General features: G+C 35.8%; 1 protein-coding gene across 1 annotated transcript in view; it reads left to right on the top strand.

Annotated features, from left to right (window-relative positions):
- Positions 1-26,985, top strand: part of LOC145670990 (centrosomal protein of 104 kDa) — a 279,449-nt gene that overhangs the window by 50,304 nt on the left and 202,160 nt on the right. Inside the window, exon 2 of the mRNA XM_081739624.1 lies at positions 18,480-18,618. Within this exon, the coding sequence (XP_081595750.1) occupies positions 18,579-18,618 (40 nt within the window). The 5' untranslated portion in view covers positions 18,480-18,578. The remainder of the gene's footprint in view (positions 1-18,479; positions 18,619-26,985) is intronic.

Below are 26,985 nucleotides of genomic sequence, written 5' to 3'. Positions count from 1 at the left end.
ATTTTTTTGAGTCGAGACATCACTTTTACAGCATATTTTTTAGACAAACCAGCCACAAATCTTGTCTCGTGCGCATCCCTAGCAGAAAAGAGAACGGGTAACTAGTTTTCGCTACCTGGGTAGTATTATTAGTGATGATATGAAGTGTGAACTTGAAATAAAAGCAAGGATAGGAATGGCGAAAGAAGCCTTTAGGAGGAAGAAAACACTATTTTGTGGGACCTTGAATAAAGAGTTGAGGAAAAGACTCATAAAATGCTTCGTGTGAAGTATTGTACTGTGTGGGGCTAAAGCATGGATATTCAGCAAAAATGGTGAAAAACGACTAGAAACATTCGAAGTGTGGGTATAGAGAAGAATTGAGAGAATTAGGTGGGTTGAGCGGAAAACGAACGAGAGAGTGTTAGAATTAATGGGGGAAAGAACAATTTTAGATATTATTAAGAAGAGGAAGAGAAAGTGGCTGAAACATTGAGTAAGAAGGAATTGTATTATGAGGGACATGCTAGCGGGTATGGTGGCAGCAAAGAGAGGAAGAGGTGAAGGAGACTACAATTAATGGACGATATCAAAACAGAAAAATCGTACCTGAAGACGAAAAGGTTAACGGAAGACCGTAAAGCATGTAAGTTTCTCATTTGCGGCAAGTGATCTGCCAATAATTGCAGAATATCCATAATGATGATATATTATGGACTATTTATTTTTTTCAATTATTTGGTCCATACGTATGTCAAACATTTATATAACCATATCTATGATTCATACCAGGAGTAAAAGTGAGGAGGAACGAGATGTTACGCCGTCCCCTCAGCTCCAAAAATATGTACGGCTTCCTCCCAGTTCCTAAACTACTACAATGGGCAAAAATAGGCAGGGGAACGGTGTGATGTCATGCCGCTACCTACCGTCCCGCTACCTTTTTGTTTTCAGATCCACTTTTACTTCTGATTCATACTACATGTACTTATTGAAGATTATGACAAATTATCATTATCTTGCGGGGTTTATAATATAAATACACCTCTATCTCCCTCCCTTTTCATTTAATATGTATTTGTGTGCATGTTAGAGTATATAGACAAACTCGCTAAAGCTCGCTGGGGGCTCCGCCCCCAGGCCCCCGGTCAGGCCTTTGCCATGAGGTGTCATGTTCTAGAAAACTATTCCTTCAGGAATTCACTTCCCTTTACAGCAGACACTTGTTACCAACACATACTTCAATTCAGCCGGTATTATTCCTTCCATGTAACTTTGAAAAGCAAACACACAATTTATTAGAAAGAACTCTATTACTACTTCTACTCTGGCAATCATGTGCATGGCTTATTATGTACACTTTGCGCACACCTATACATGTTAGAGACAATAACAGAATTTATTTTCTCAAACATAAACAGCGGACACTGTCTTCCAATAGCCTACCTAATAAACCTTGCATTTTGCGAAAACACTCACTGTTTACAAATGTGATTTTTGCAACCTTTCAAATATTTATTCGTAGCATTTTTTAATATTATGTTTTGCAGTGTAACTTAGTACAATGTAATATAATAGTGTCCTTGTAGTTAATTGTACATATTACCTGCAGGAAAAGTAATTCATATCTGTGATATAAGGGTGGGAAAATATTTCAGTCTTCCTGCACATTCATTCTTGTATTTACAATGAAGACTACAATTTACTAGATAATTTACAAATATGAATATTGTTGGAGATTGTTTAAATTTGTTTCATAGCATTTGAGTGAACACTACTTTTGTAGTATAATGTAGTACAGTGGATTATAATGGAAACCTTGGGCATAGTTGTACATATTACCTCAGCAAGATTTCTTGAAAAGTTTCATATATACTGCACAAATTCTTGCAGTCCCCCTGTATATTTATTCATGTATTTTCAATGAAGACTACAATTTGTAGGTGATTTACAAATATGATTATTGTTGGAGGCTTTTTAAACATTTGTTGATAACATTTGAGAGAACACTACTTTTGCACTGTAATATAGAAAAGTCCCTTATAATGGAACCCTTCGGCATAGTAGTACATATTACCTGCAGGAAGACTTTTTGAAATATTTCATATTTACTGGACAATTTTTTGCAGTCTACCTGTATCTCTCGTCTTGTATTTTTATGAAGAATAAATTTGTTCGAATTTACAAATATGAATTATGTTAAGGCTTTTTAAACATTAGTTCATAACATTTGATCGAACACCAGCTTTTGCACAGTAACGTAGTACACTGTATTACAATGCTGTCCTTTGGTACAAAAGTAATTATTGGGCAGCAGGACTTGTTGAAATGATTATTTATACTGGACAATTGCATACAGTCTTCCTGTATCATTACTCTTATATTTTCAATGAAGACGTTTATTTACTAGTTAATTTAGAATATGAATATTATTGGAGGCTTTTAAAAAATTTGTTTACAGCAACTCAAACACCACTTTCTATATTGTTGTAGAACATTGTACTAGGAACGTGTCTTTCTAATTACCTATTACAATCAAATAACAAGACATCATTTCCATAATCATCCTAAAAAACACATATATAACACGATTACTATTCCGATTTTAGAGGTGTAATTCCACAGACGCGGGCCCGCTACGTACCAGTACTATGTGAGCACTACGTAGGAAGTCCAATATCTAAGGAATTGAGTAGTGTAGGGGAACGGCGTGAGCGTACTGTGGAAAAGGCCTGGGTTCGATTCCCAGCAAGTTTTTCTCTAACTTTTTCTTTCTTTGAAAGTTTATTTTTATAGCATAGGTGATTGAAAATAAGCTTGACTTTATTATATACGGCATTTCATTCCAACCGGACCCGCAACTAAAACTATTAAATCGAAAGGGCACTTTTCCACGTATCTTATATATTAAAATTATGTACGCTGACGACGAGACAATTTTCAAAAGGTGCCTATTTGTATGTGTGTATGAGCGTGTGTGTGTATGAGCGTGCAGTAGCATACGCAGGAATTTATTTCGGGAGGGGCCAAACACAACATCAGTGTATTTTATATTGAAATTGCTAAACTTGTCCCAAAAATTAGGCTAAATTTACTCAAAAGTTGGAATTTTGGGGGTGGTCCGGACCCCCAGGACCCACCCCCGGCGTACGTCCCTGTGTGGGTGTGTATTTCCTTAAAATTAATATTTTATATTTTCCATTTGTGGTATTCACTTCAAATATGGCATACGCATGTATCTTAACTAGGACCATAAAAGGGGAGAGAGATATTTTGTAATCGTTTCCGGTTTGAAGCAGACACTGTTGTTCCGAGACAAAATGTATTGTTGTCTTGTATGGACTCTATATCGTAAAAATGATGCCCAATGTTTCTTTCAGATTCTTTTTGGGGGACACTGCCTCATCAGAGCGCCCGTGGCAAGATCAAAATAATACGTTTATAATACAATAACAAATAGAATGTTATCAGCAGTGCCCTCGGGGTAACACTCCCGCCACCCCGCGAACATTGCTTCCGATAGAGATACCGGTGATGGTCTATTTCCATAGCTACATATGTTTGATTTTAAATACTTCAGTATCGTCTCGAAACTTTACATGAACATACTGCTAGTTTCGAGACCATCTCAACAGTTAGCGTATAAATATATTCTTTTCGTCTGTGTCTGTAATAACGAAAATATTTTGTTCACGCAATGCCAACAGAAACTATTTTGATAAAACGAAGCAAAGTGATAAGAAAAAAAACTAAGAAAAAAAGAGGGTTTGACGGGGAATCGAACCCAGACCTGCTACTCAGAAAGCAGACACTTTACCGCGGAGCTAACTTACTACGTTGAATTCTGGTTGTTTTATTCTCCTCAATATACCACATAAGAGTCCAAATGAAGGCAATTCAAAAATTTGGCAATTTTGCATTCAAGATGGCGACTTCTCAAATGATTTGTTTCTTCACTTAAACTGAACTACATCCTTAATAACATAGCGAAACCTGGCTTACCTACCAAGAGCACAACTTACAATTTTCATGGTTACAAATTTTTGAGCCGCCATTTTGAATCGAAGATGGCGACTTTTCCAACATGTCGGATTTTTCCCCTAACTTACGCTCTAATCTACACACTTAAACGAAATTTCGTGACTCCACCATATCTACAAGTTGCCTAGAATTAGACGCCCCCTTATTACATTCCTAGAACTTTCTTACACCGAAAATGATTATTTTTTTCAAGTTTAAGGGCGGATTCGTAAACTACTCATGAGAGTAAACGTCACCGAGGAATTTCAACGTCCTAGACACAGCCATTACAAATTTCACATTTTCTCGATTTGCGCCGCCAAACCAAAACGAATTTTAATGCTCTTTTTTCTATCATAAACTATGTTTGTAGCTTCACTGACTGACAAAATATGACGTTTCTATGGTGTGCGGAACTACTCTAAAAACCAACATTTCGAAACGACGAAAAATTTCGACACTTCATTTACATGGAAAATGTCGCCTTTTTCGTAATATCGGAATTTTCCCATTACTCACATCCCATGACGAACAAGTATGCAAAATTTGGTGTTTGTATGTTTTGTGGAAGTATGCAAACAATTAAGTGTGTTTCCGACTTTAGAGGTATATAATATAATTCCACAGACGCGGGCCCGCTACGTACCAGTACTATGTGAGCACTACGTAGGAAGTCCAATATCTAAGGAATTGAGTAGTGTAGGGGAACAACATGAGCCTACTGTGGAAAAGGCATGGGTTCGATTCCCAGCAAGTTTTTCTCTCACTTTTTCTTTCTTTGAAAGTTTATTTTTATAGCATAGGTGATTGAAAATAAGCTTGACTTTATTATATACGGCATTTCATTCCAACCGGACCCGCAACTAAAACTATTAAATCGAAAGGGCACTTTTCCACGTATCTTATATATTAAAATTATGTACGCTGCCGACGAGACAATTTTCAAAAGGTGCCTATTTGTATGTGTGTATGAGCGCGTGTGTGTATGAGCGTGCAGTAGCATACGCAGGAATTTATTTCGGGAGGGGCCAAACACAACATCAGTGTATTTTATATTGAAATTGCTAAACTTGTCCCAAAAATTAGGCTAAATTTACTCAAAAGTTGGAATTTCGGGGGTGGTCCGGACCCCCAGGACCCACCCCCTTCGTACGTCCCTGTGTGGGTGTGTATTTCCTTAAAATTAATATTTTATATTTTCCATTTGTGGTATTCACTTCAAATATGGCATATGCATGTATCTGCCTCATCATAGCGCCCGTGGCAAGATCAAAATAATACGTTTATAATACAATAACAAATAGAATGTTATCAGCAGTGCCCTCGGGGTAACACTCCCGCCACCCCGCGAACATTGCTTCCGATAGAGATACCGGTGATGGTCTATTTCCATAGCTACATATGTTTGATTTTAAATACTTCAGTATCGTCTCGAAACTTTACATGAACATACTGCTAGTTTCGAGACCATCTCAACAGTTAGCGTATAAATATATTCTTTTCGTCTGTGTCTGTAATAACGAAAATATTTTGTTCACGCAATGCCAACAGAAACTATTTTGATAAAACGAAGCAAAGTGATAAGAAAAAAACGTAAGAAAAAAAAGAGGGTTTGACGGGGAATCGAACCCAGACCTGCTACTCAGAAAGCAGACACTTTACCGCGGAGCTAACTTACTACGTTGAATTCTGGTTGTTTTATTCTCCTCAATATACCACATAAGAGTCCAAATGAAGGCAATTCAAAAATTTGGCAATTTTGCATTCAAGATGGTGACTTCTCAAATGATTTGTTTCTTCACTTAAACTGAACTACGTCCTTAATAACATAGCGAAACCTGGCTTACCTACCAAGAGCACAACTTACAATTTTCATGGTTACAAATTTTTGAGCCGCCATTTTGAATCGAAGATGGCGACTTTTCCAACATGTCGGATTTTTCCCCTCACATGCCCTGTAATCTACACACTTGAACGCAATTTCGTGATTCCACCATATCTACAAGTTGTGTAGAATTAGACGCCCCCTTATAACATTCCTAGCACTTTCTTGCACCGAACATGACTATTTTTTCAAGTTTAAGGGCGGATTTGCAAACTACGCATCAGAATAAACATCACCTCGAAATTTCAACGTCCATCATACAGCCATTACAAATTTCACATTTTTTCGATTTGCGCCGCGAAACGAAAACGAATTTTAAAGCTCTTTTTTCTATCATAAACTATGTTCCTAGCTTCACTGCCTGACAAAATATGACGTTTCTATGGTGTGCGGAACTACTCTAAAAACCAGCATTTCGAAACGACGAAAAATTTCGACACTTCATTTACATGGAAAATGTCGCCTTTTTCGTGATATCGGAATTTTCCCATTACTCACATCCCATGACGAACAAGTATGCAAAATTTGTTGTTTGTATGTTTTGTGGAAGTATGCAAACAATTAAGTGTGTTTCCGATTATAGAGGTATATAATTCAAAATATCCAGTGCCTAGTAACGAAGCGTATTTAAAAGAAACGACATATTTAATGAAAATAGGCAAACAACAAATGTGGGAATCGCCACTATAATTTTCTAGTTTGCCTAGGACAGTGAGAACTTCATTACGCGAGAGTAGACAAACTTCCGCATTGAAAGTATATCCATATTTGTTTCTCAAAAATTGAATTGTGAATCATTCTTTAATTTGTAGTTATTAATGAAATATCTTGAGAAATATAGACAAAATCGTTAGAGCCATTTTTGAGAAATCTGTCCGAGAAAACACACTCAAACCAGTAAACTATCCTTTCTAGACTTTTCCAAGAATGTAGATTGAATCATACATAAGGACTTAAAGAGTCTTTATGAATATATACTTATATTTATGAAATGTAAACATACGTAATTGTTTTAGCTATTTTCGAAAAAAATGTATGAGCAAAAGTGATGCCCGCTACGCATACAACTCAATATACAAAGTCTCCAATGTTAATGCAACATAATAGGTTCTTTGTGCCTGACTTGCGTTAAATTATGACTCATGCCTAGTGCTCCTTCACTGCCTTCGCAACTTTGGAATAAATGTTAAAATGGTAGTCATTTAAGCAACTACCTGACATGGTAAGGATGTTTTATATACAGTTGTCAACATCAATTACTTTTACGAAAGCATTGTCTTTCTTATTAAACGGACATGACTCTTATGAGGGATAATCAAGTGAGTCATAAATCATTTATAAGTGATTCCGACGAACGGAATATTAGTCGGCGACGAGCAGGAACAACATATGGCAGCACTTCTACTCCTGTAAATGTCAGAAAATTCATACGCTCATAAAACTATTTTTGTGAATGATTGCAGGAAATATAATACGTTGATCGTTACTTGGTAGAAAAGTCAAATATACCGCGTATAGATTTGCTTGCTCATAGCAAAAAATAATAACCAATACAGATTCTCAATATCAGTTACTAGATATTTATGATATCATTGGAAGGATATATGCACGCTTAAAATTACAGTACGTATAGATGTCTTTAGTTGATGCACAGGATTTTGAGCTGGCCGTAATACCTTTCCTAAGCCATTGTTCTTAGCAAGTGAAAGGTTTCGCTGACCACTGACAATACAGTTTATGAGTATTATTATCTCAATGACTTACGTTCACTATGCCAACTGGGGTGTTAGTAATTACACATAGTATATGTAGAAAGCATACCGTGTCTTGTTCTCATTTCTGCGTTCCCTCGTTCATTCCCCTAATTCTGTGACACCACCGCAGTGTTATTTTCACACCACTCAACACCATCTCTATGTTAAATCGATAACACCACGCTTCTGTTAACCGTAAGACAGAACCCTTGTTGTTGAAATGACAGGTATGCCATATGGACCTATCATTTTTCTAGTCTTCATTTTCTTTAACGCTTTCTCTACTTCTTCCCGGTTTATTTGTGGTGTTGCTCAAAGATTTGGAGTTCTATTCCTGAAAACATTTCTCGCATTTTCTTCATTTAAAACCTTTGCGAAATAAATGGCTCATATCTCTTTGATCCTTTCTTCACCGGTAAACATAAATCCTTTGCCTAATGAGGGTAATAAGTAGTGCTGTCGAATTATTGTGACATTTGCGGTTTTCGGTTTTTAAGAAACCCGGTTTTCTGAAAACCGAAACCGAAAAAGCGGTTTTGAAAACCGAAACCACAAATGCAGTTTTCAAAACTGAAACCGCAAAACGGTTTTCAAAACCGAAACCGCAAAACGGTTTTCAAAACCGAAACCGCAAAAACAGTTTTCAAAACAGAAACCGCAAAAACGGTTTTCAAAACCGACATTTCGGTTTTATGAAATTTCAGGTTTTTTTCAAAAACCGGTTTTCGATTTTTTCAAAAACCGATTTCGACAGCACTAGTAATAAGCTTCGTTGTCTTGCCGTTAGTTTTTGATAACCTGTATGGCTTCTTCACTTCTCCTGGTGCTTCAGTTTTGTCACATATTTCATCCCAGGTGTGCCCTTTTGCTCTAGCCATTGCCCTCTTTGCTGCTTTATTAGCCGCCTTGAAGCTACATTTATCCTCTTCTGTCTCAAAAGTATCTCGCTTTTTCTTTACTTCTACTGTATCGTCGCGTTAATTGCTTCTTGCACTTTCTCGTTCTAGCACCATGTCTCTTTTCCTGCAGGAGGACTCTTTCCTTAAGTTCTACCCAAAATCTTCTCTGCTGCCATCATATATGTTACTGCTCCACCATTTTAAGCACATTCTCTTCTTGCAACGGTGAAAGATAAATTCATTTTTTTTATAGATAAATTGCACAAATTATTTCTGCTTATTTATTAACAATACCTGTACAAAAATAAGTTGTATTACAACGTCCTTTTATTTTCTTTCCCAAACAATGCTCCTGAAAAAGATTTCCAATGTTAGAATACTTATTGTAAGTATAACAAGTTATCACCTTTTGAAAGTAGTTTCCATAAATGGTTTTAAACTGAAACCAACTTAAACGAATTATATTCTACCAATTTATTTTAAAAACACCGAAATCCTCCATCTATTAGGGAAAAAATTATAATTTAAAAGCTGTCCACAAAGAGTTAAATAATTATCCTTTTTGGTTTTGCTTTGGAAACACAGGCTTGATTTCTAGCGAATAAACATGTGAGAACTTAAAGAGGTCGATAACTTCAAGTATCTGTGAAATTTTTGACGAGAGACGCTTACAGTACCAAAGAGATCAGGTCAAGAATTGCCATAGTCAAAGAAGCATTCAATAAGGAAAGATCACTTTTAACTAGCAAGCTAAGTAATATTGGATTAAGAAAGAAGACGGTCAAGTGCTATATATGGAGCACTAAACTGTATGGTTCAGAGACTTGGACATTACGGAAGTTAGAGAAGAAATATTTAGAGAACTTCGAATTGTGGTGTTGGAGGAAGATGGAGAAGATAAAACGGACAGAAAGAGTAACAAATCAGGATGTTGAGAAACGGATAGGAGAGAAGAGGACGCTTCTAGCAAGCATTCTTCGTAGAAAGACCAATTAGATTGGACACAGCTTGTGAAGAAATTTCTTCTTCATATCGCCATAGAAGGAAAGATGGAAGGAAAGCGAGGAATAGGAAGAAGAAGAACACAATTGATCGTTGATTTGGGAAATAGAAGAAAATATTGGGAGTTAAAAAAGAAAGCTAAAGATTGAGAGACTGGAAGAAACACTTCCAGGCCCAAGTCTAAAATAAAAAATAAAAAAACTCATTAGTTAGTCCCAGAACCTGTCAAAAGAAAGAATACTTAATAATAATAATAATAATAATAATAATAATAATAATAATAATAATAATAATAATAATAATAATAATAATAATAATAATAATATGGGGCTGGGATTCCATATTAAACAGTAAGTTCGTTTACAGTCTCTGTGGTGAAGAGGAACGTTCCAAACAAGCGAACAAAACATATGATAATATGTAAACATAAGCATCATATGAATCATGAAAGGAAGTCTGAACATACAATTTTCTTTTTTCTTTTTTAAATCCAGTCTTGATATAGACTCAATATAGACTCAATATATTGAATCTATGTAAAGCTTTATGTTCTGAATTGAACCTCTCAGCGCCAAGCTTACATGAAAGAGAGGTGAAATATTCATCGTTATAGCACCACTCAAGAACAAAGCATGTGTAAGCATGATAAAACTAAACAAATCCCTTAACGTCAGCTTTCGTTTTATATTCCTCTCTTCTGTACCTCTTCAATCATATCAAACGAACAAATGTTGCCAGTCTATGAAAGCAATTTCCACCGCTTTTCTTTCTATCGCAACTAGTCTATCGTTCTGTTGTTTCTTCTTTTCTCTCTCTCTCTCTCTCTCTGTTTCTCTTAATCTTTCGGCGCTTCTTGTGTTGAGTCATTTTGATCTATCCAATGTCTTTTTCATTCATTCCATTCCCTGTTCTTCATTCGACTGTCTGTCTGCCGCTGGTGGCAAAGAAAATCGTCAAGAAATCAGCACCAGCGGAACGCGAGAAGGGAAAAAAAGAAAGTCCAATTTCGTACGTTTTTATCTGTGTTTCCGAAGAAGAGGAATTTTATAACGACGCCATGTTGGGAGTACGTTTTAAAGGCGATAGCTCCGTTAATCTGTTTGCGGTTCTCCTCTAATATTATCATTGATTTATTGAATTTGAGGTTCCGACGGATCTTCAGTCCCGGATGTTTCAATTATAGTCCCTCTCATGCTGTAAACAATGTAGAAATGGTTAATTACTTTACTTTTGGGAATAAACAAGAAATATATGTGTATGTAATATACGTCGCTAATGAGATTGAAAAGACGTATAGTTAAGGGTCTAAGCATTTGAGATTGGTATAATATAATACTAGATAATGTGATAGATTTTGTAGTAGGGTATACACACGTTCTTTGTATTTTAGTTTAAAAGCAAAAATATTTTTTTTAAATCTTGTCTTTAATACATTGTATTCAGTGCTATTGCCTCCCCGGGCAATGGCATTATTTCCCACCCACACTTTCTCCAGAAAGAACAAATCTTAAAAGCTACGATTTTAAGTATGTTACCCCATCATGAACAACGAAGTGGAGGGAAAGAGCACTTGCACTCAGAAAGGCCTAAACACTACAAATACAATCTTGTTGTGTTCGTTTTTTCTTTAAATAATAATCTATTACGTTTTTGAAAGATAAAGTAAACACACCTGCAGAGGAAAGATGGTAACCTTTTTTTATATAGAATTCAATATCGAGTTTCAGTCTCAATATATCATTCTGCAATTCCAGTGGAACTAGCTTTTTTATCTTTATTTCTTGATTTTCCGTCTACATCTGCTAATTTTTTTACACTTGTTTCCTTCATCAATGATAAGGAACTTGTTTGTGACAAAGACAAGAGTAGTTTCCATTTTAAAACTGTGATAACTAACTAAATGGAACAGGTGTTTACTACTGTTCGGAAATTGATTTCTTGTATTTCACAACAATCAAGCAATTGATGTTGGGATTTGTTTGACTTTTTGTTTCAGCACTGTCCATGTGACCTTAAATTAATGCGACCTAAACATGATTTACGAATGTATATATTTAAGTAGAAGATCAACTTAGTAAATTTAACTATCATCATGAATTCTGTTTCCAACAAGAAATATTTATTTTAAATAATATAGTTATGACAGATTTTGCCGCCCTTTGAATCTTGCCGCTCCGTACAAATATACGTCTTGCACATATGGTAGAACCAGTCTTGATTGTATCGTTCAGATAATCAGGGACGGAGTTGTCTATTTTCTTTGAAATTTACTCAACTTCCCCGCATACAGCATCCCGTGAAGGTCAAGGGAATCTTAGTCCCTAGATATTGGGGTATCCATGGGACGCACCATTTTTCTCCAGTGGACACGTTCTGTTGAAACCCAAATGTCCACTTATGCCCTGGAAACGGGATTTCGTCCAGGGTGTTTCTGAAGCCTTTCTGGAATAATGGTAGAATGACTTTTGGACTAAACTAAATACTGTACCGTGATGGGCACATCCTATTGAATTCCAATGAAATAGTTTGTACTGCGAGTCTGAATGTCTCTGGAAAAGTATTGTGGAACATCCAAACATGATTTTGTGGGAATATTGTAGTATATTGATCCTCTCGATATGCCCTTAATGGAACTCAACACTCTCGCTCGAGGACCTCAGCGCTACTACGCTTACTTTTCCTTGCGTTTGCCCTCACAATGAAATCCAACATTAATCAGACCTTTTGCATTCTACCTTCCAATGAAACACACACTCATTCGACTTCATGTTTATTAATTTCAACAGAATACGGACTCACTATATCTCACGCGTATAATCTTTATTGAAAAGTATATCCGCCGAATTCGATAGAACTCAAAATCGCTGATCTCGGTGAATATCCTGCTCAACTTCATGCTTTCCGACCTTAAGAGCCTGCCTTACTAAAAATAATACAAAATTTACCATTTTTCTTTTGCTTATTTTTCATAAGTGTAAGGAGATAATGAAATGAAACTTACCACAATCACAGATAATGTTATTATACAACAGAAAATATGAACCTGAAGGGTTTTCAGTGTTGCCATCCATAGAAATTACAATATTGCCAGACACTTTTTAAATAATAATTGTCTTTAGTTTGTAATAAACAAAATAATTTTAACATACAGTTATTAAAACTAAATAATAATGTTATTTTAAAAAGTAGTTCACAAGAAACCAAAACAACATGATACGTAACCAAATGCAGTTGAGATCATTCCTCTAGTTGCTGCCTTAACTTAGATTTTAGGGGTGTTGTTTTTTTCTGATAACACTGTAAATTCAATGGATGGAAACACTGGAAATCCTTCAGGTTCATATTTTCTCTTGTAGAATAACATTATCTATGAATGTGGTAAGTTGCATTTCATTATCTTCTTTCACTTGTGAAAAACAAGCAAAAGAAAAATGGTAAATTTTGTATTATTTTTAGTAAGGCAGGCTCTACCTCAATAGAACTTGCACGCACTCAACCTGAACCTTGTTGACTTTAATGAAAGTTACGTTGACTCGAACGTGCGCTTGGTAATCACAACAATGGAACTCAACTCCCTCAACTTTGTACGATTCTTATCTATACATTGTTTAGCGTAAGCTCTAAACTCCGATAAACAAAATATTTGTATCCTTCCGCTTGTCACAAATACGATTGGCTAGTGATGTATCACTCCCACTCCCCACGGGAAGGAGCAAATTGTACACGTGCATTTTGACAATACTGTCTAGTGTTGTCCAGATACTTACAGCAGCAGCAGAAAAGAAAGAAAAGAAACTCGAAAGATTAAAAAAAAAGTATTTGAATTTCGCTCGTGAACAATTGTTGCTTAGTGTGTAAAGGTTTGCCTTGTTGGTGTTCCACCACAACACTCACGGAACCGGGATTCGTGCCAGCCATTTTCAGACTTTAAAAGCAGAACACCCGTCCATAGTTGAGTTGGCGCCATAATTACTGCGCATGCTTAGTGTTTATTTTTATTGTTTCATTAGCCACACTCGATTGCAGTTTTATTAGATAATAAATATTATATTTTTGTCATTTATAATAATATAGCAGTTTTATATGAAGCTTCATAGTAAAAGTAATAACGCAATCACATGAACTATTTTGCGGAGGAGTACAAGCGTCGGTAGGACAACAGCAAATCAACGATATTTAGTTTCACGTGGCTTTGTTTATCGCAGTTTAGAGCTTACGCCGAACAATGTATAGGAACTTTTTAATGATATCTTTTGCCTCTGGCAGTTTGTCTTTCGTGTAATTTATGATACAATCATAACTATAGCAAAAACCGTATTTATTCTTAAATTTAGATTTGATTGATTTAGAAACATGAAATCTGTGTAATTCCATCCTATTTTTCGTCGAACTTGTTTAGTTTGTTTTGCTACTATTTTGGTTTTACTATAGTGTTATTTCTAATCTCATATCCCATCTACTGTTTCATAGATTTAACTTCTTCTTCCGTTCCTCATAACTTCTACCTTTTTGTTATGTTTATTTAAGATAAGTATGTTTATCGTCTGCTGTACTGATACCTGTAAACATGAGCACGCGTTGTATGAATAACATGTGCTTGAACTGAAAGGTGGGGATCCTTACAATATGTATAAAATTATTCTATTTACTGTGAGTAATAAGCTCTTGTTTATTGAAAATAATATTGTCCTTGACTACAATACTCAATACGTTAATAAACTAGTGGTTATGCATATTGTTGAAGCGAGAGATCTTTCCTTTCACCAATTTTAACCTGAAACTATAAAAGTAAGTTTCTAATCTTTAAGAAAACACACACAATATTCTATATAAATCTGAGTGTGTTTAATAAATATTCAGGAAAATATGTTATATAAAATCGGAAAGAACACATTTCTTCATTATTGACCCGTTTCAACTGGGAGAAATTCAGACGATTGAAAATTCTCAGCCAAATTATGTCATATTTGACTAAGCTGTTTTTCGAAAATTGTCATAGAATTCTTATTTAAATTTTCTGGGAGGAGGCTTGAAGTAAGTCCCTCATATTTGATTGACTTCAGCTGCAAAAGTGAGTTTATGTGAAAACCTCAATAAACACATATATCATATTGTGTTAAAATCAAATGATATTTAGAAAAGTTATCATAAAATATACTTTTTAAAACCTAAGGAATAGGAAGGTCCACTCTCTTGTCATCCCCGTTCGATTTAAATCTAATTAATGGAAATGACTGTGAAGTCTCAAAAAGTATACGCCGTATTCTGTGAAAAATTATTTTTACGGAAGACATTTTGAATCATAGTTTATAATCAGAGGTGGGACGGGGGAGAATTTTATATCACATTAGAAAACTAAAGGCATCGCTCATTCTTGACTGATTTTAATCCCAAAGACTGGTGATTACGAAAAAGTCAGAGAAATGATACATAATACTGTATTAAAACCAAATCAGTTTCATCTAGGTTATAGTGGAACTCTATAAATATAATAAAAAAATAATAAAAAAACGGATGTGGATCTATTACTTAATTATTTAATGATTTTAACTCCATGCAGAGGGAATAATTGGAAAGCCTCAAATAAAATGTACGACATATTAGGCTAAAATCAAACATTTTAAAACTAAAATTACCGTGGAACATATTTTTGAAACTAAGAGGAAGGGTAAATTCATCCATTCGTTCTTAACAAATTTTAACCTCAGGCTAAAGGAGAGTATTTACAATGCCATAAAGAAAATACCTAGGTATACACTACTATTTGCCACAATCGAATATTTTTTTTACGTGATTTATATTGCAAAATTGTCTTGCTTGTACAATATAGTATGTGCAAAGGACTTATCCGGTTGCAATGATATGTGTAAACTTTGGAAGAGATGGCTGAAATTTATTCATTTCAGAAAACAACAGGCGAATGCCTAATTACAGTTTTCCATAACGATAATATACTTTAAAATATACACAATAATACGATAACAAAATATTTTAAAATATATATAACGTGATATACACCTTACTTATTTAGAATGAAATTCTGTCTGTAACTAAAATGTCTATCTCTGGGTGCTCTTGTGACATCAAATTATACAATAAACATATTTTTCTGACAGGCGATCATCCAATGCATTAATCCTTTGCACTATGCTATTATGGGGTCTCGTTGCGTGATGTAGGATGTGGAGTTTGATTTCTGATAATAAATATTCAGAATCTATTGCACTATGAATTATTTTATGTAAGAAAGATAAAATGAAATAAGTCCTCCTGCTTTCAAGTGATTCTAATGAATATTTGCTTCGAAGAGCTTCATACTTCACAAATTTCAGATATATCCCTGTTTCTTTATATGTTTAAAAGCGCACAAATTTATTTTGAATATTTTCGATTTTGTTTACATATTTCTTACTATCAGAACCCTATATTAGCGCTGCATATTCCACCTTCAGCTCAAATGTAGAACAGACTGTGTAGATTCTATGTTCTGAAAGCAAATTGTCCTAAAATGGATGGAACATAGTCAAAAAGCATGAAACATTAATATTAATGTCAATAGAAAATGAATTAAAAACATAATTTCTCCACTTATCTCAAAAACCAAAAGGGAGAGATTGCTGAAATTCAGCTTAAGTATAGACGATACTATGGAGATTCTATATCCTGAGAGCAAATTGTCCTAAAACGGATGGAAAATAGTCCAAAAAGACGAAACATTCGCATTAATGTCAATGGAAAACTAATGAAAAACAAATAATTCCTCCACTTATGTCAAAACCTAAAAGAGGGAGATGGCTGAAATTCAGTTCAAATGTAGAAGAAACTATGTATATTTTATATTCCAAAAGCAACTTGTGCTAAAATGGCTGGAACATTGGAAACAAATCACGAAACATGAACATTAAAGTCAATGGAAAATTAATGAAATAAATGAAGTCGTCCACATATTTCAAAAACTATAATAAGAAAATGGTTAATTGAAAGCTTATTGCAAAGACATAATGAAGAGGTTAAAAACGATGTATAGTACGTAAGGTAAATATGAATAAAACATTGTCCAAAGTCAAGTTGTTTGAATAAAATCAATAATAATGATAAAGTATATTCTATGCATCTTCTGCGAACTACCCAGGGCAACCCACGCGAAGGTTACGAGAGGAAATACCTCAGAGCTGGATATGGAATCTCCAGATTTGATTTAGCACTTGACGTGACTTTTGACCTGATCATGTGACATAGTCCGACCCTTATGACAAACCGGATAGGGCCTTTGCTACGTAAAGTAAATTTTAACCCCTTTAACCTCCTTACACTTGTTGGATTGCAAACACAAACAATAGGGCTATTTTATGCATATCGAAAGAAAGCAGTTACCAAATTTTGTAAACATCAGACAAGTTTTACGGGAGTTACCTTGAACAAACAGACAGAAAAATGGACTGATGGAGAAACGCAGAAGTGCCAATCGAATCGAATGGTAGAAACTCCAGTAACGCTCGCTTTAATTACATTTTATTCCTCAAAATTTCTCGTTTTTCCGAAAACGCACATATATGAATTATACGAGAAGTTTCAATAAGTTACCTGTCTTTTTAAAGCAAAATAAGACATATTCTGTTTAAGTCATACCTTTATTCAATTTAAACAAATGTTATTATTCTGTAAGTGAGTTCTTTGAAGATAATATGTATCTTTTCTTGTGTTTAAATGTATAAAAGCTTACATGTGTATGTGTAAATATACAGTTATGCCTATTAAGTACGTTTGTACTTGACAAACTTCTTTTCAAACTACGTAGGCTATATCTTCTATTTTATGATTTGATAGCTGTAAGCTTACTTGGGAGTAATCTGAATTGCACACAAAACAGGCAAAGTACTGTTACAACAGGAACGTATCCAGAATTTTTTTTCTTGGGAGGACCCAGTTTGTGTGGCATGGGTTCCTTGGTTCGATGCCAGCTCGCGCCAAGTGAACTTTGTAGAAGACAAACACCGTATGTGTGGGTTTTCTCGGATGTTTCTCGTTTCCTGTCACTTTCTTCATTCCACCCTTTCATTCATTTTTCATCATCACCGTCTCCTTTAGCCTACGTCCCGGCATAACCATGGGACGTAAAACTTAAAGATATTTATTTCCAGTTTGTGTGTAGAGGGGTGGTCCATATTACAGAACACTCATTATTGTATGTAGTATTGAACTGGTGTATTTTAAATCTGAAAAAATAATAAGTGATTGTTACCTACTGCAGAAAAAATATTAGAAATAGATTGTTTATATATATATATAAGAAAAGAAAAAGTACAAAGAAAATGTAAGGTCAAACTCTTTGGGCCACATCAAGCATTTCTCTGGTAAACAAGTATAGTTTTATTAAGAAAGCATACACATATACTGTATGTCGTTACCAAGTTTTTTTTGGGGGGGAGGGAGTTCGGACACGGTGGGGTACGCCCCTGTATTACTACATACAAACAAGCAATTGAAAGTTTCAGGGGTTTCGAGCTCCCTAGCTACAGGCCTGGACAGAACAATGTACAGAATACGTTTACCAACACAATATCACTTGACGAATGGTAATCTGCTGAGTTAACCAACCATCTTTGCATTAAATTACAGTATTGAAAGCCTCGTCCCCAGATCATTACATGGTTAATTTAACGGAACGCGAACGACTTGTGCCGCCATCTCTCTTTCTCTTTGTCAACTGAGTTATGCAATGTTCGCTCACTGTTGGGTCTACGGGGGTAGGTAGGTAAAGGGGGGGTCAAAAAAAAGAAAAAAGAAAAAGACCAGAACGCAATATCAAATTCTAAAGCTTTATTGGGATAACAACAGAGCTATTGACTGCAGGGGCTTTTCTAGAAAATGTGTTTGTTCTTTTATAGGAGAGAGAGAGAGAGAGAAAGCTTCATAACCTTGATTTTGGCTTCGTTCCAGGATTCCAGACTGAAAGTGCATCCAACTAGAGCTCCTTTGTCTCCCTGGAGTCTCCGCCAGGAATCAAACAGACGACCTTCCCACAAGGGTTTATGAATCATGCCTCACAAGATCGGATTCTCCGTCGAATACGTTTCAGGTATTGTTGTTGTTATGTATTTTTTATGTCATATAGAGATATTAAGTTTCTAATAGATGAGTGCCCGAAAACCTTATATTCACACTTGTTATCTTCTAAGACGGTGGTTCTCAACCTTTTTTTTTAATCAGGGCACAGTCTCCTTTGCTGACTGTACCCGCGGCACGCCAACACATGTGCAACACGTATTGGCAACACAGTGGCAGATTTTCATAATTAGTGTACAATCTTTAAAATTTCTGGAAAATAAATATTTTTAGGCCTTTGGAATATATATTTTTCAAATTTACATTTACAAGGTATTTATTTCCCCCTTTCATTGTCACCAAGGGTGCTCAGTACTCATATATATATATATATATATATATATATATATATATATATATATATATATATATATAAAAGGTGAATGAGAGAAAGCAGAAAAGAAAGCAAGACAAGAATGAAAGAAATAATAAATTATAGTATTTCACCTGTTTCTTGAACGATAGTGTGACCCAATATTTTCATACAGCTGAAAGGGCGATACAAAGTTTCGACAGAGACTTCACCAGGGATGAAAACATTTAAAATTCGGATTAAAATTGTGGCACTGAGGACCAAAAGTGGCAAAATCATTTCCACTGTATCTTTTTCTCGACGAGGTGACTATTAGGGATGGCCACATTTTTTCCCCGGAAATCGGAAAATACATATTCCGGGAACGAAAATTTTTCCACGGGAAACAGAAATGGAAATTCTTGCGAAAAACGGAAAGTTCATCCCTAGTGTACCACATATTCTTCAACTGAATAACTTAAAAGTGAAAATAAAAATAGATAAAAAAAATCTACAAGTTTAACTCTTTCGCTGCGACCTTGATTTCAGTATCCCAACCCAATGTGTCACCTTCACTTTTGCAACATTTAGCCTTTCGCAACAAACTAGATACATCTAGCAAAAACTAAGCACACTATTGAAAATGACCAGGCCAACACTGTGTTCCACCAAAGCATTAAAGGTCTATACCTGCTAGAGGTCTGCATGGGCCGGAATTTTTAGCCCTGCCCGACCCGAGTCCGAAATATGCTTTAGCATTTAGGCCCGAGCCCGGCCCGAGCTCGTGTGATAATCAAATGAGCCCGAAATAAGCCCGAATTACAAAACTTAATAATTAGTGCAGAATTGTATTTTTATTTACAGCAATTACAAGTTTAATTTTGCAGTTGTGCTTTAAAAGTTCTAAAGAAAGAACGATCCTATAGTTATATATTTAAAAATTTACTGCCCAAACCCGGTCCGGGCCCGAAGTGATATATACTTTGAAGGCTCGAGTCTGGCCCGCAGTCCGGGTCGGGCTTAGGCCTGATGGCTCGGACCGAGCCCGTGCAGACCTCTAATACCTGCGTGCCATTTTACAGAGAATGTCGACAACAAGAACTACCTCTTGACGCCGTATGGCGTCAATGGCACACAGCAATAGGTATGAATGACGCCATATGGTGTCAAGTAGCACACAGCAATAGGTATGAATGACGCAATATGGCGTCAAGTAGCACACAGCAATAGGTATGAATGACGCCATATGGCGTCAATGGCACACAGCAATAGGGATGAATGACGCAATATGGCGTCAAGTGGCAGCGAACGATTAACCAAATGTAGCATCTATTAGTAGTGGGTGGGGGCACTACTTGATTGTGGTATGCAGAATTGCTGAATCTTGCTGAATTTGCTTAACACGCAACCAAAAACTAGTGTTCGTGGAGAAAAGGAGATACACACCGCAGAAACGTATATTCCAGAACCCAACCGAATATAAGTAGAAACCGCTATAAAGAAATTAAAGAAACACAAATCTACGGGTGTAGATGAAATTCCGGTTGAGTTAATTTTAGCTGGAGGCGAAAAATTGTGGAACAAGATACACAAACTCATTCTCCTTATCTGGAACAAGGAAGAATTGCCACAAGAGTGGAAAGAATCAATCATTGTTCCAATCCACAAGAAAGGCGACAAAACTGACTGTAATAATTATCGAAGCATTTCTCTTCTGTCAACATCCTATAAAATCCTTTCAAATATTCTGTTAGCAAGGCTGACCCCATACGCAGATGAAATTATTGGAGATTATCAGTGCGGATTTAGACGAAATCGATCAACTATCGACCAAATATTTACCATTCGCCAAATACTCGAAAAGAAGTGGGAATACAATACCCCGGTACATCAACTATTTATTGATTTTAGAAAGGCGTACGACTCGGTTAGAAGAGAAACATTATACAACGTTCTTGCAGAACTTGGAATACCGAGAAAGCTAATTAGATTAATTAAGATATGTTTAAATGAATCCCAAAGTAAAGTCCGGGTAGGAAAATTTTTGTCCACGAGCTTTCACGTCGAAAATGGCCTGAAACAAGGAGATGCGTTGTCGCCATTATTATTTAACTTTGTTTTGGAATACGCTATAAGGAAAATCAAAGATAGCAACCAGGGCTTACAGTTGAACGATATTCACCAGGTTATGGCATATGCTGATGATGTAAATTTAATAGGAGATGATAGGAGAACAATAGAAAGAAATGCAGAGATCTTATTAAACGCTTGCAGGGACATGGGTTTAGAAGTAAATGCAGAGAAAACTAAATACATGGAAGTGCGTCGGGACCGGAATACAGCAAATTATGGATACGTTAAAATATTAAATAATACTTTTGATAAAGTGGATACTTTCAAATATCTAGAATCAATATTAACAGAGGAAAATCATATTCACGGAGAAATTAAATGTCGACTAAAAGCAGGGAATTCGTGTTACTATTCGGTTCAAAATCTCTTGTCGTCGCGAATTCTGTCGAGGAATTTGAAACTTAAAATATACAAAACGATAATCATGCCTATTGTTCTGTATGGTTGTGAAACATGGTCGCTTACTCTGAGGGAAGAACATAGACTGAAAGTATTTGAGAACAGGATCCTGAGAAGAATATTCGGACCCAAGAGGAACGGGAATGGGGAATGGCGGAAACTTCATAACGAGGAACTACATAATTTATATGGTTTACCCAACATTGTTAGGGTCGTCAAGTCTAGGAGGCTTAGATGGGCGGGTCATGTAGCTAGAATGGAAGAAAGTAGAGACGCTTTCAAAGTCTTGACTGGAAGACCAATCGGAAAACGACCATTAGGAAGACCTAGGCGCAGATGGGAGGACAATATTAAGATGGATCTCGCAGAGATTGGAATACAGAGTAGAAACTGGATGCAGTTAGCTAAGGACAGAAGTCAGTGGAGAGCTTTTGTGAATGCGACATTGAACCTTCGGCTTTCATAGGCCATAGAGTTAGTTAGTTTTAGAATTGCTGAATCTGGATCCAGAGTCCCTGAACCTCTACTTTCGTATCTACCCACTTACCAGAATCATGTTTTCAGATCCTGGTTTCGGATCACGATTCCAGCAAGATTCCAGCAAGATCACCTCTGCGAATGGCGGAGTCGTGAGGCTCTGTACTTGTAATCGGGAGGTCCCTCTGGAACGAATTCGCGTCCAGCCATCCTCGTAGCTAAGATTTCTTTATGCGAATGCACCTCAGTACAATAAGACTCCCATGTTTATGATATTTATCTAGCCAAACTATCAAAAAAAAAAAAAAAAAAAGCTTATACGTGATACGTGGCGATAATTGAAGTTCATCGCCTCCTTATACTGACATCAGGAACGAAAAAGAAATCTTGAATATAAAAACCCATAAACATTTGAACTAAAGGTAACTATATATAATTATAAACATGGTAAACTAAGTGTATGAAGATATACATATAAGGCATAATGTTAACAATGTATATGGTTATGGAGGACATAAAATGAGATTCCAACGTACTTCATTTTTAAGAAGTATTGCAAAAACGGTTGAACTCACACACTATAATGTAGTAACTTTAGAACATACATTTTTATCTATAACAATTCAAAGTAAACCTTGAGTCAATACATTCCGACTCAAAGCACTGGTTTCATAGCTTCGTGTTTTCTTTCAATCTTTGTATTTCAAGTGCTCAAATTGAATTAAGAAATATACAAATAACATAGGTTAATTTCAAATGGTAAACTGCTTACATGATATTAGATTTTTAAAAGCTACTAGAAGTTAAAAATCTTACTCTTCATTTCTTTCCCGATTCTTGGAAACATGCACTAGATACGCTAAACGTCTTGAAAAGGGTTTAGGAAGAATACGAATAATGTGACTATTAATAATCTTCATTATACAGGGTGTTTCAAACAACACCGGCGACGTTTGGGAGGTGATTCCTCACACACAAATAAGACAAAAAGTATAGACCAATCTAGGTGCAGAAATCCGCCATTTCGGAGTTATATGCTGCCGAAAACATGAGAAAATGAACTTTAAAGATCCATAGCTCGAAAAACTATGGAACCTACCATAGTCGGGTCAAAATTTTACTTAGGAACTAATATGTGCGCTATCCAAAAGATCCATGCTTCAGAATAATGCAGTACTCACATAACAAGTATTATAGAGGGAGTTTGCCTATGGGTATATAATTTGAAGTATCACCAACTATCTTTACAAAAATTATTGCAGAAGTACTACAGGATTCTGAAACAGGGATATTTGGATAAGGCACATACTAGTTCCTAAGTAAAGTCTTGTCCTAACTACGGTAAGTCCCATAGTATTGGAGCTATGGACCCTTAAAGTTAATTTTTTGTTTGTTTTCGGCAGCCCATAATTCCGAAATAACGGATTTCTGCACCCAGGCTGGTCTGCACGTTTTGTCTTATCTTGGTGTCAGCAATCACCTACCAAACGTTGTCAGTATTGTTTTGAAACACCCTGTATAATTTTCATACAGGATAAAATCCACTAAGCAGTATTTGTTTCTGTGATGGTGAACCTTCTGGTTACGAAAGTTATAAAAACAGATCTATGATAACACATTCAGGTACAAGACATGACAATATATTGATGCTTAGGCTAGACTAGAACATAAACTCAGAGTGAGTAACGAAGGATTTTAGTGTGCAAAGTCGTCGAGAAGAACCATGTCTCACGAGAGAGAGAGAGAAAAAGAGAGAAGAAAAATCCATTGGACAACTAGAAGAACGAGAAACTGCTCCTGTCTCTAGTAAATCTGAAGTAACTTATTTTAAGGCAAAGACATGAGTTAAAGGAGGTTGTCCAGTCACGCCCTGCCTCACCCTGACCCGGTCGGCATCGATCAGCGAGCACCACGCCCTCCCCAACGTAACGGAGGCTATCGTTATGTGCCCAGCGAACAAAAGCACAAGTAATTCCACGCTGTCAGTATCAGGGGACGAAATATACTGACCCTCACCCACACCCACCCATACGCCCACTGATGTTGGATCAAAGAAACCTAGGTTCACAATTGTAACGAGGAAACGAATAATGTTGCAGTCGAAAAGAGGGAAAGGATTCGTCATTAATTTTTTTCAAGTTCTGAAGAAAGGTTCATTTCCGCTTTCGTGCAAGACCCGAAAAGATATTCCCTGTTGTTATTAATCTTCATTTTTCTTTTTCTTTTTTCTTTTTAAATTTTAAAGCAACGGAACTGCATCTTCGTCACTGCGACACATTCCGTTATCAATGGCATAAGGAACGTAAACCCAAAAGGACTTAGCCTCCTAAACACCTGGCAAATAAGAATAAAACCTTTAGCGTCAAAACTTATAAGAAAACGTCCTGACGGTGCTAGAAAAGAAGTAAATTTTTCTTCTTTGATTGTATTCAGAATATTAAAATAAGTGATCATTCATATTTGGTCAATTTGAGCACAATTGGTTGGCAGTAAACTTGATTTAACTGTTTTCTCCCCCTGTCAGATTTTTGGAAGAATCGTAAATATATATTAAGATGCATATAACTCAAGAGTGACGGGCTATACCTCATTTGAATTGTAATTAAGTGGATTTTCTTTGTTACAAGTATAGTTTGAATAGTGAAGAAAACAAAAGAAAAACAAAAAATCTGAAAATTTTCATATTAAAAATATTCGTTTCCTGACTTTATTCATTTATAACTTGGCAGCATTGTCTCGGACGCACACGTCTCTAGAATTTTTTAAAAAATGTCTTTACAACATCCAGGAATTTTAGGTCTCATACACAGTTCGCAGATTGCTATTTTGATTTGTTTTCAAACTGACGTTACATTAGTTACTATTAAGTATCCTGCCTGCAAGTTATGCAACTTTGCATTTCACAGCCGTCGTTTCGGTTGCCTAACAACATTATCGAGTGCCTGAAAGTTGTCGTGTTTAATTTACAAGGTTGCCTAGATTTCAACCTGACAGGCACGAAAAATCAGAATTAAGAAACAGTTAAGAAAATATTTTTATTTTGGTACAAAATTTCATTCATATCTCGGTCTCTGTGCGGGAAACATATACTAAGAGAATCAGGTATGCTATTATAACCTGGGAGCGGGGTGGCTCAGTGGTAGAGCGTTCACTTCCGGTGCTTGGGGTCCCTGGCTCGATCCCAGCTCGCGCCGTGTGGACTTTGTGGTGAACAAACACCGAGCTCGTGGGTTTTCTTGGGGTTCTCCCACTTTCTTCATTCCACTATTTCATTCATTTCTCATCATCACCGTCACCTTTAGTCTAACCAACATAAGCGTGGGACGTAAAACAAAGTTTTTATTTTATTTTACTATAACCTAATACGGGTTTAGTTTGTAAAATTAAAGGCATAAACGGCCATTTTGTGTATGATGTTAAACACTTTAGCAATAGTTCATTATTCACATACTTTTTTCTTTCTTCACTGTTATATCGTGTCTAGATCAATATTCACATCCTTTTTTCTTTCTTCACTGTTTTATCATATCTAATACGGTAACAATAGTTCATTATTCACACACTTTTTTCTTTCTCCATTGTTATATCGTGTGAGTATATTTCAAATTGGAAACTTGTGAATAGCGATTTCAATTTCTTATCCCCAAATTTTAACAGCCTATACAGATACATTTTACCAACTACTTTTTTGTTGTTTTTCTTGCTTAAATTGTACTTAATAGTTTTTTTTTAAAGATGAAATTTAACATTTACATTTTCAGATTAGTTATAGATAACAAGAATAGACTTTTTAATCAAACCTATTTTCTCGTATAAGATTACTGTGATAGTTATACAAACAAAAATGGATGGATCTAGAAAACCAATTGCATTCACCGATATTTCCTTTTGGTTTCCTATCGAATATCCGATTTTTGACATTATTCAATTCTTTTCCTGCTTTATTCCTTCAGAATATCGTAATTAAATGTTTCTTTCATGTTGTATTGGGAAAAGAAAGGTAGAATAAATTAGTTTTTTTTTTGTAAATAAAAATTAAATGTTTAAAGAAGCACAAAATTTTCCAGGCAGCAAGCTATATAAGAAAAAAAATATTTATTTCCTAAACAACCATTGTGGGCACGGTGGCTCAATGTTATAGGGCTTTATTTCTGGGGTGTGGGTCCCTGGTTCGATTCCCGTCCAACTAAATATGATGGACAACATCGTGTAAGTGGGATTTCTCAGGTTACTCCCGTTTCCTCCCACTTTCTCATTCCGCCAATACTTTCATCATTATTCACTTCCCTTAATCATCGTCTCACTTAGCCTTAAAGGCATAACGTGGGACGTTAAACTGAAAGATTTCTAGACAGTCTTTTTTTTTTTAGCCTTTGCATCTCGAGTAGCCAGTTCAGAATCTTCTCTTTTTTTTGGGGGGGGGGGTCAATCGTGGCTTCATCTAGTTTCAATACCATATTTTGTCATTATTATCATTGACACATTCGCCGAGAATAAATGTTATATCTCTTATGGAAATAAATGCAGCCTTCCTTGTTGTCTAGTGGCTAGTACGTTGTCCCAAGCCAGAATCCGGGTGGGAGACCACAAACAAATTTAATTTTTCAATCACTTGCATTAATCACCCGGCCCCTTTAGTCTAAAGGACATGAAGGAGGCACAGTAGCTCAGTGCCAGAGTGTTTACCTCTGGTGTGTGGAGTCTGTGGTTCGATACTCGACCAAGTAACTTTATGGTAGACAACATCGTGTCCGTGTCTTTCCCCGGGAACTCCCGTTTCCTTCAATATTCTCATTCCGCCAATTCTTCCATTATCAATTCACTTGCTTTAATCATCCGTCTCCCTTAGCCTAAAGGACATAATTGTAGGACATTATACTGAAATATTTCATTTCATTTTTTTAAGTGTTATGTGGGGTAACGTATGTACATTCATGTCCAAAATTATTGTCGCATGTTTATAAATATGTTGTTGTAGGAATATAATTTGATAACGAATTTGCTCGGTATTTCTTATAATGTTAGTATGTGTATAAAAGC

This window comes from Thermobia domestica, chromosome 2 (assembly GCF_964235325.1).
Source record: "Thermobia domestica chromosome 2, izTheDome1.hap1.1, whole genome shotgun sequence".
Lineage (NCBI taxonomy): Eukaryota > Metazoa > Arthropoda > Insecta > Zygentoma > Lepismatidae > Thermobia > Thermobia domestica.
Note: the sequence above shows the minus strand (reverse complement) of the source record. Positions and strands in the feature narration are given on the sequence as shown.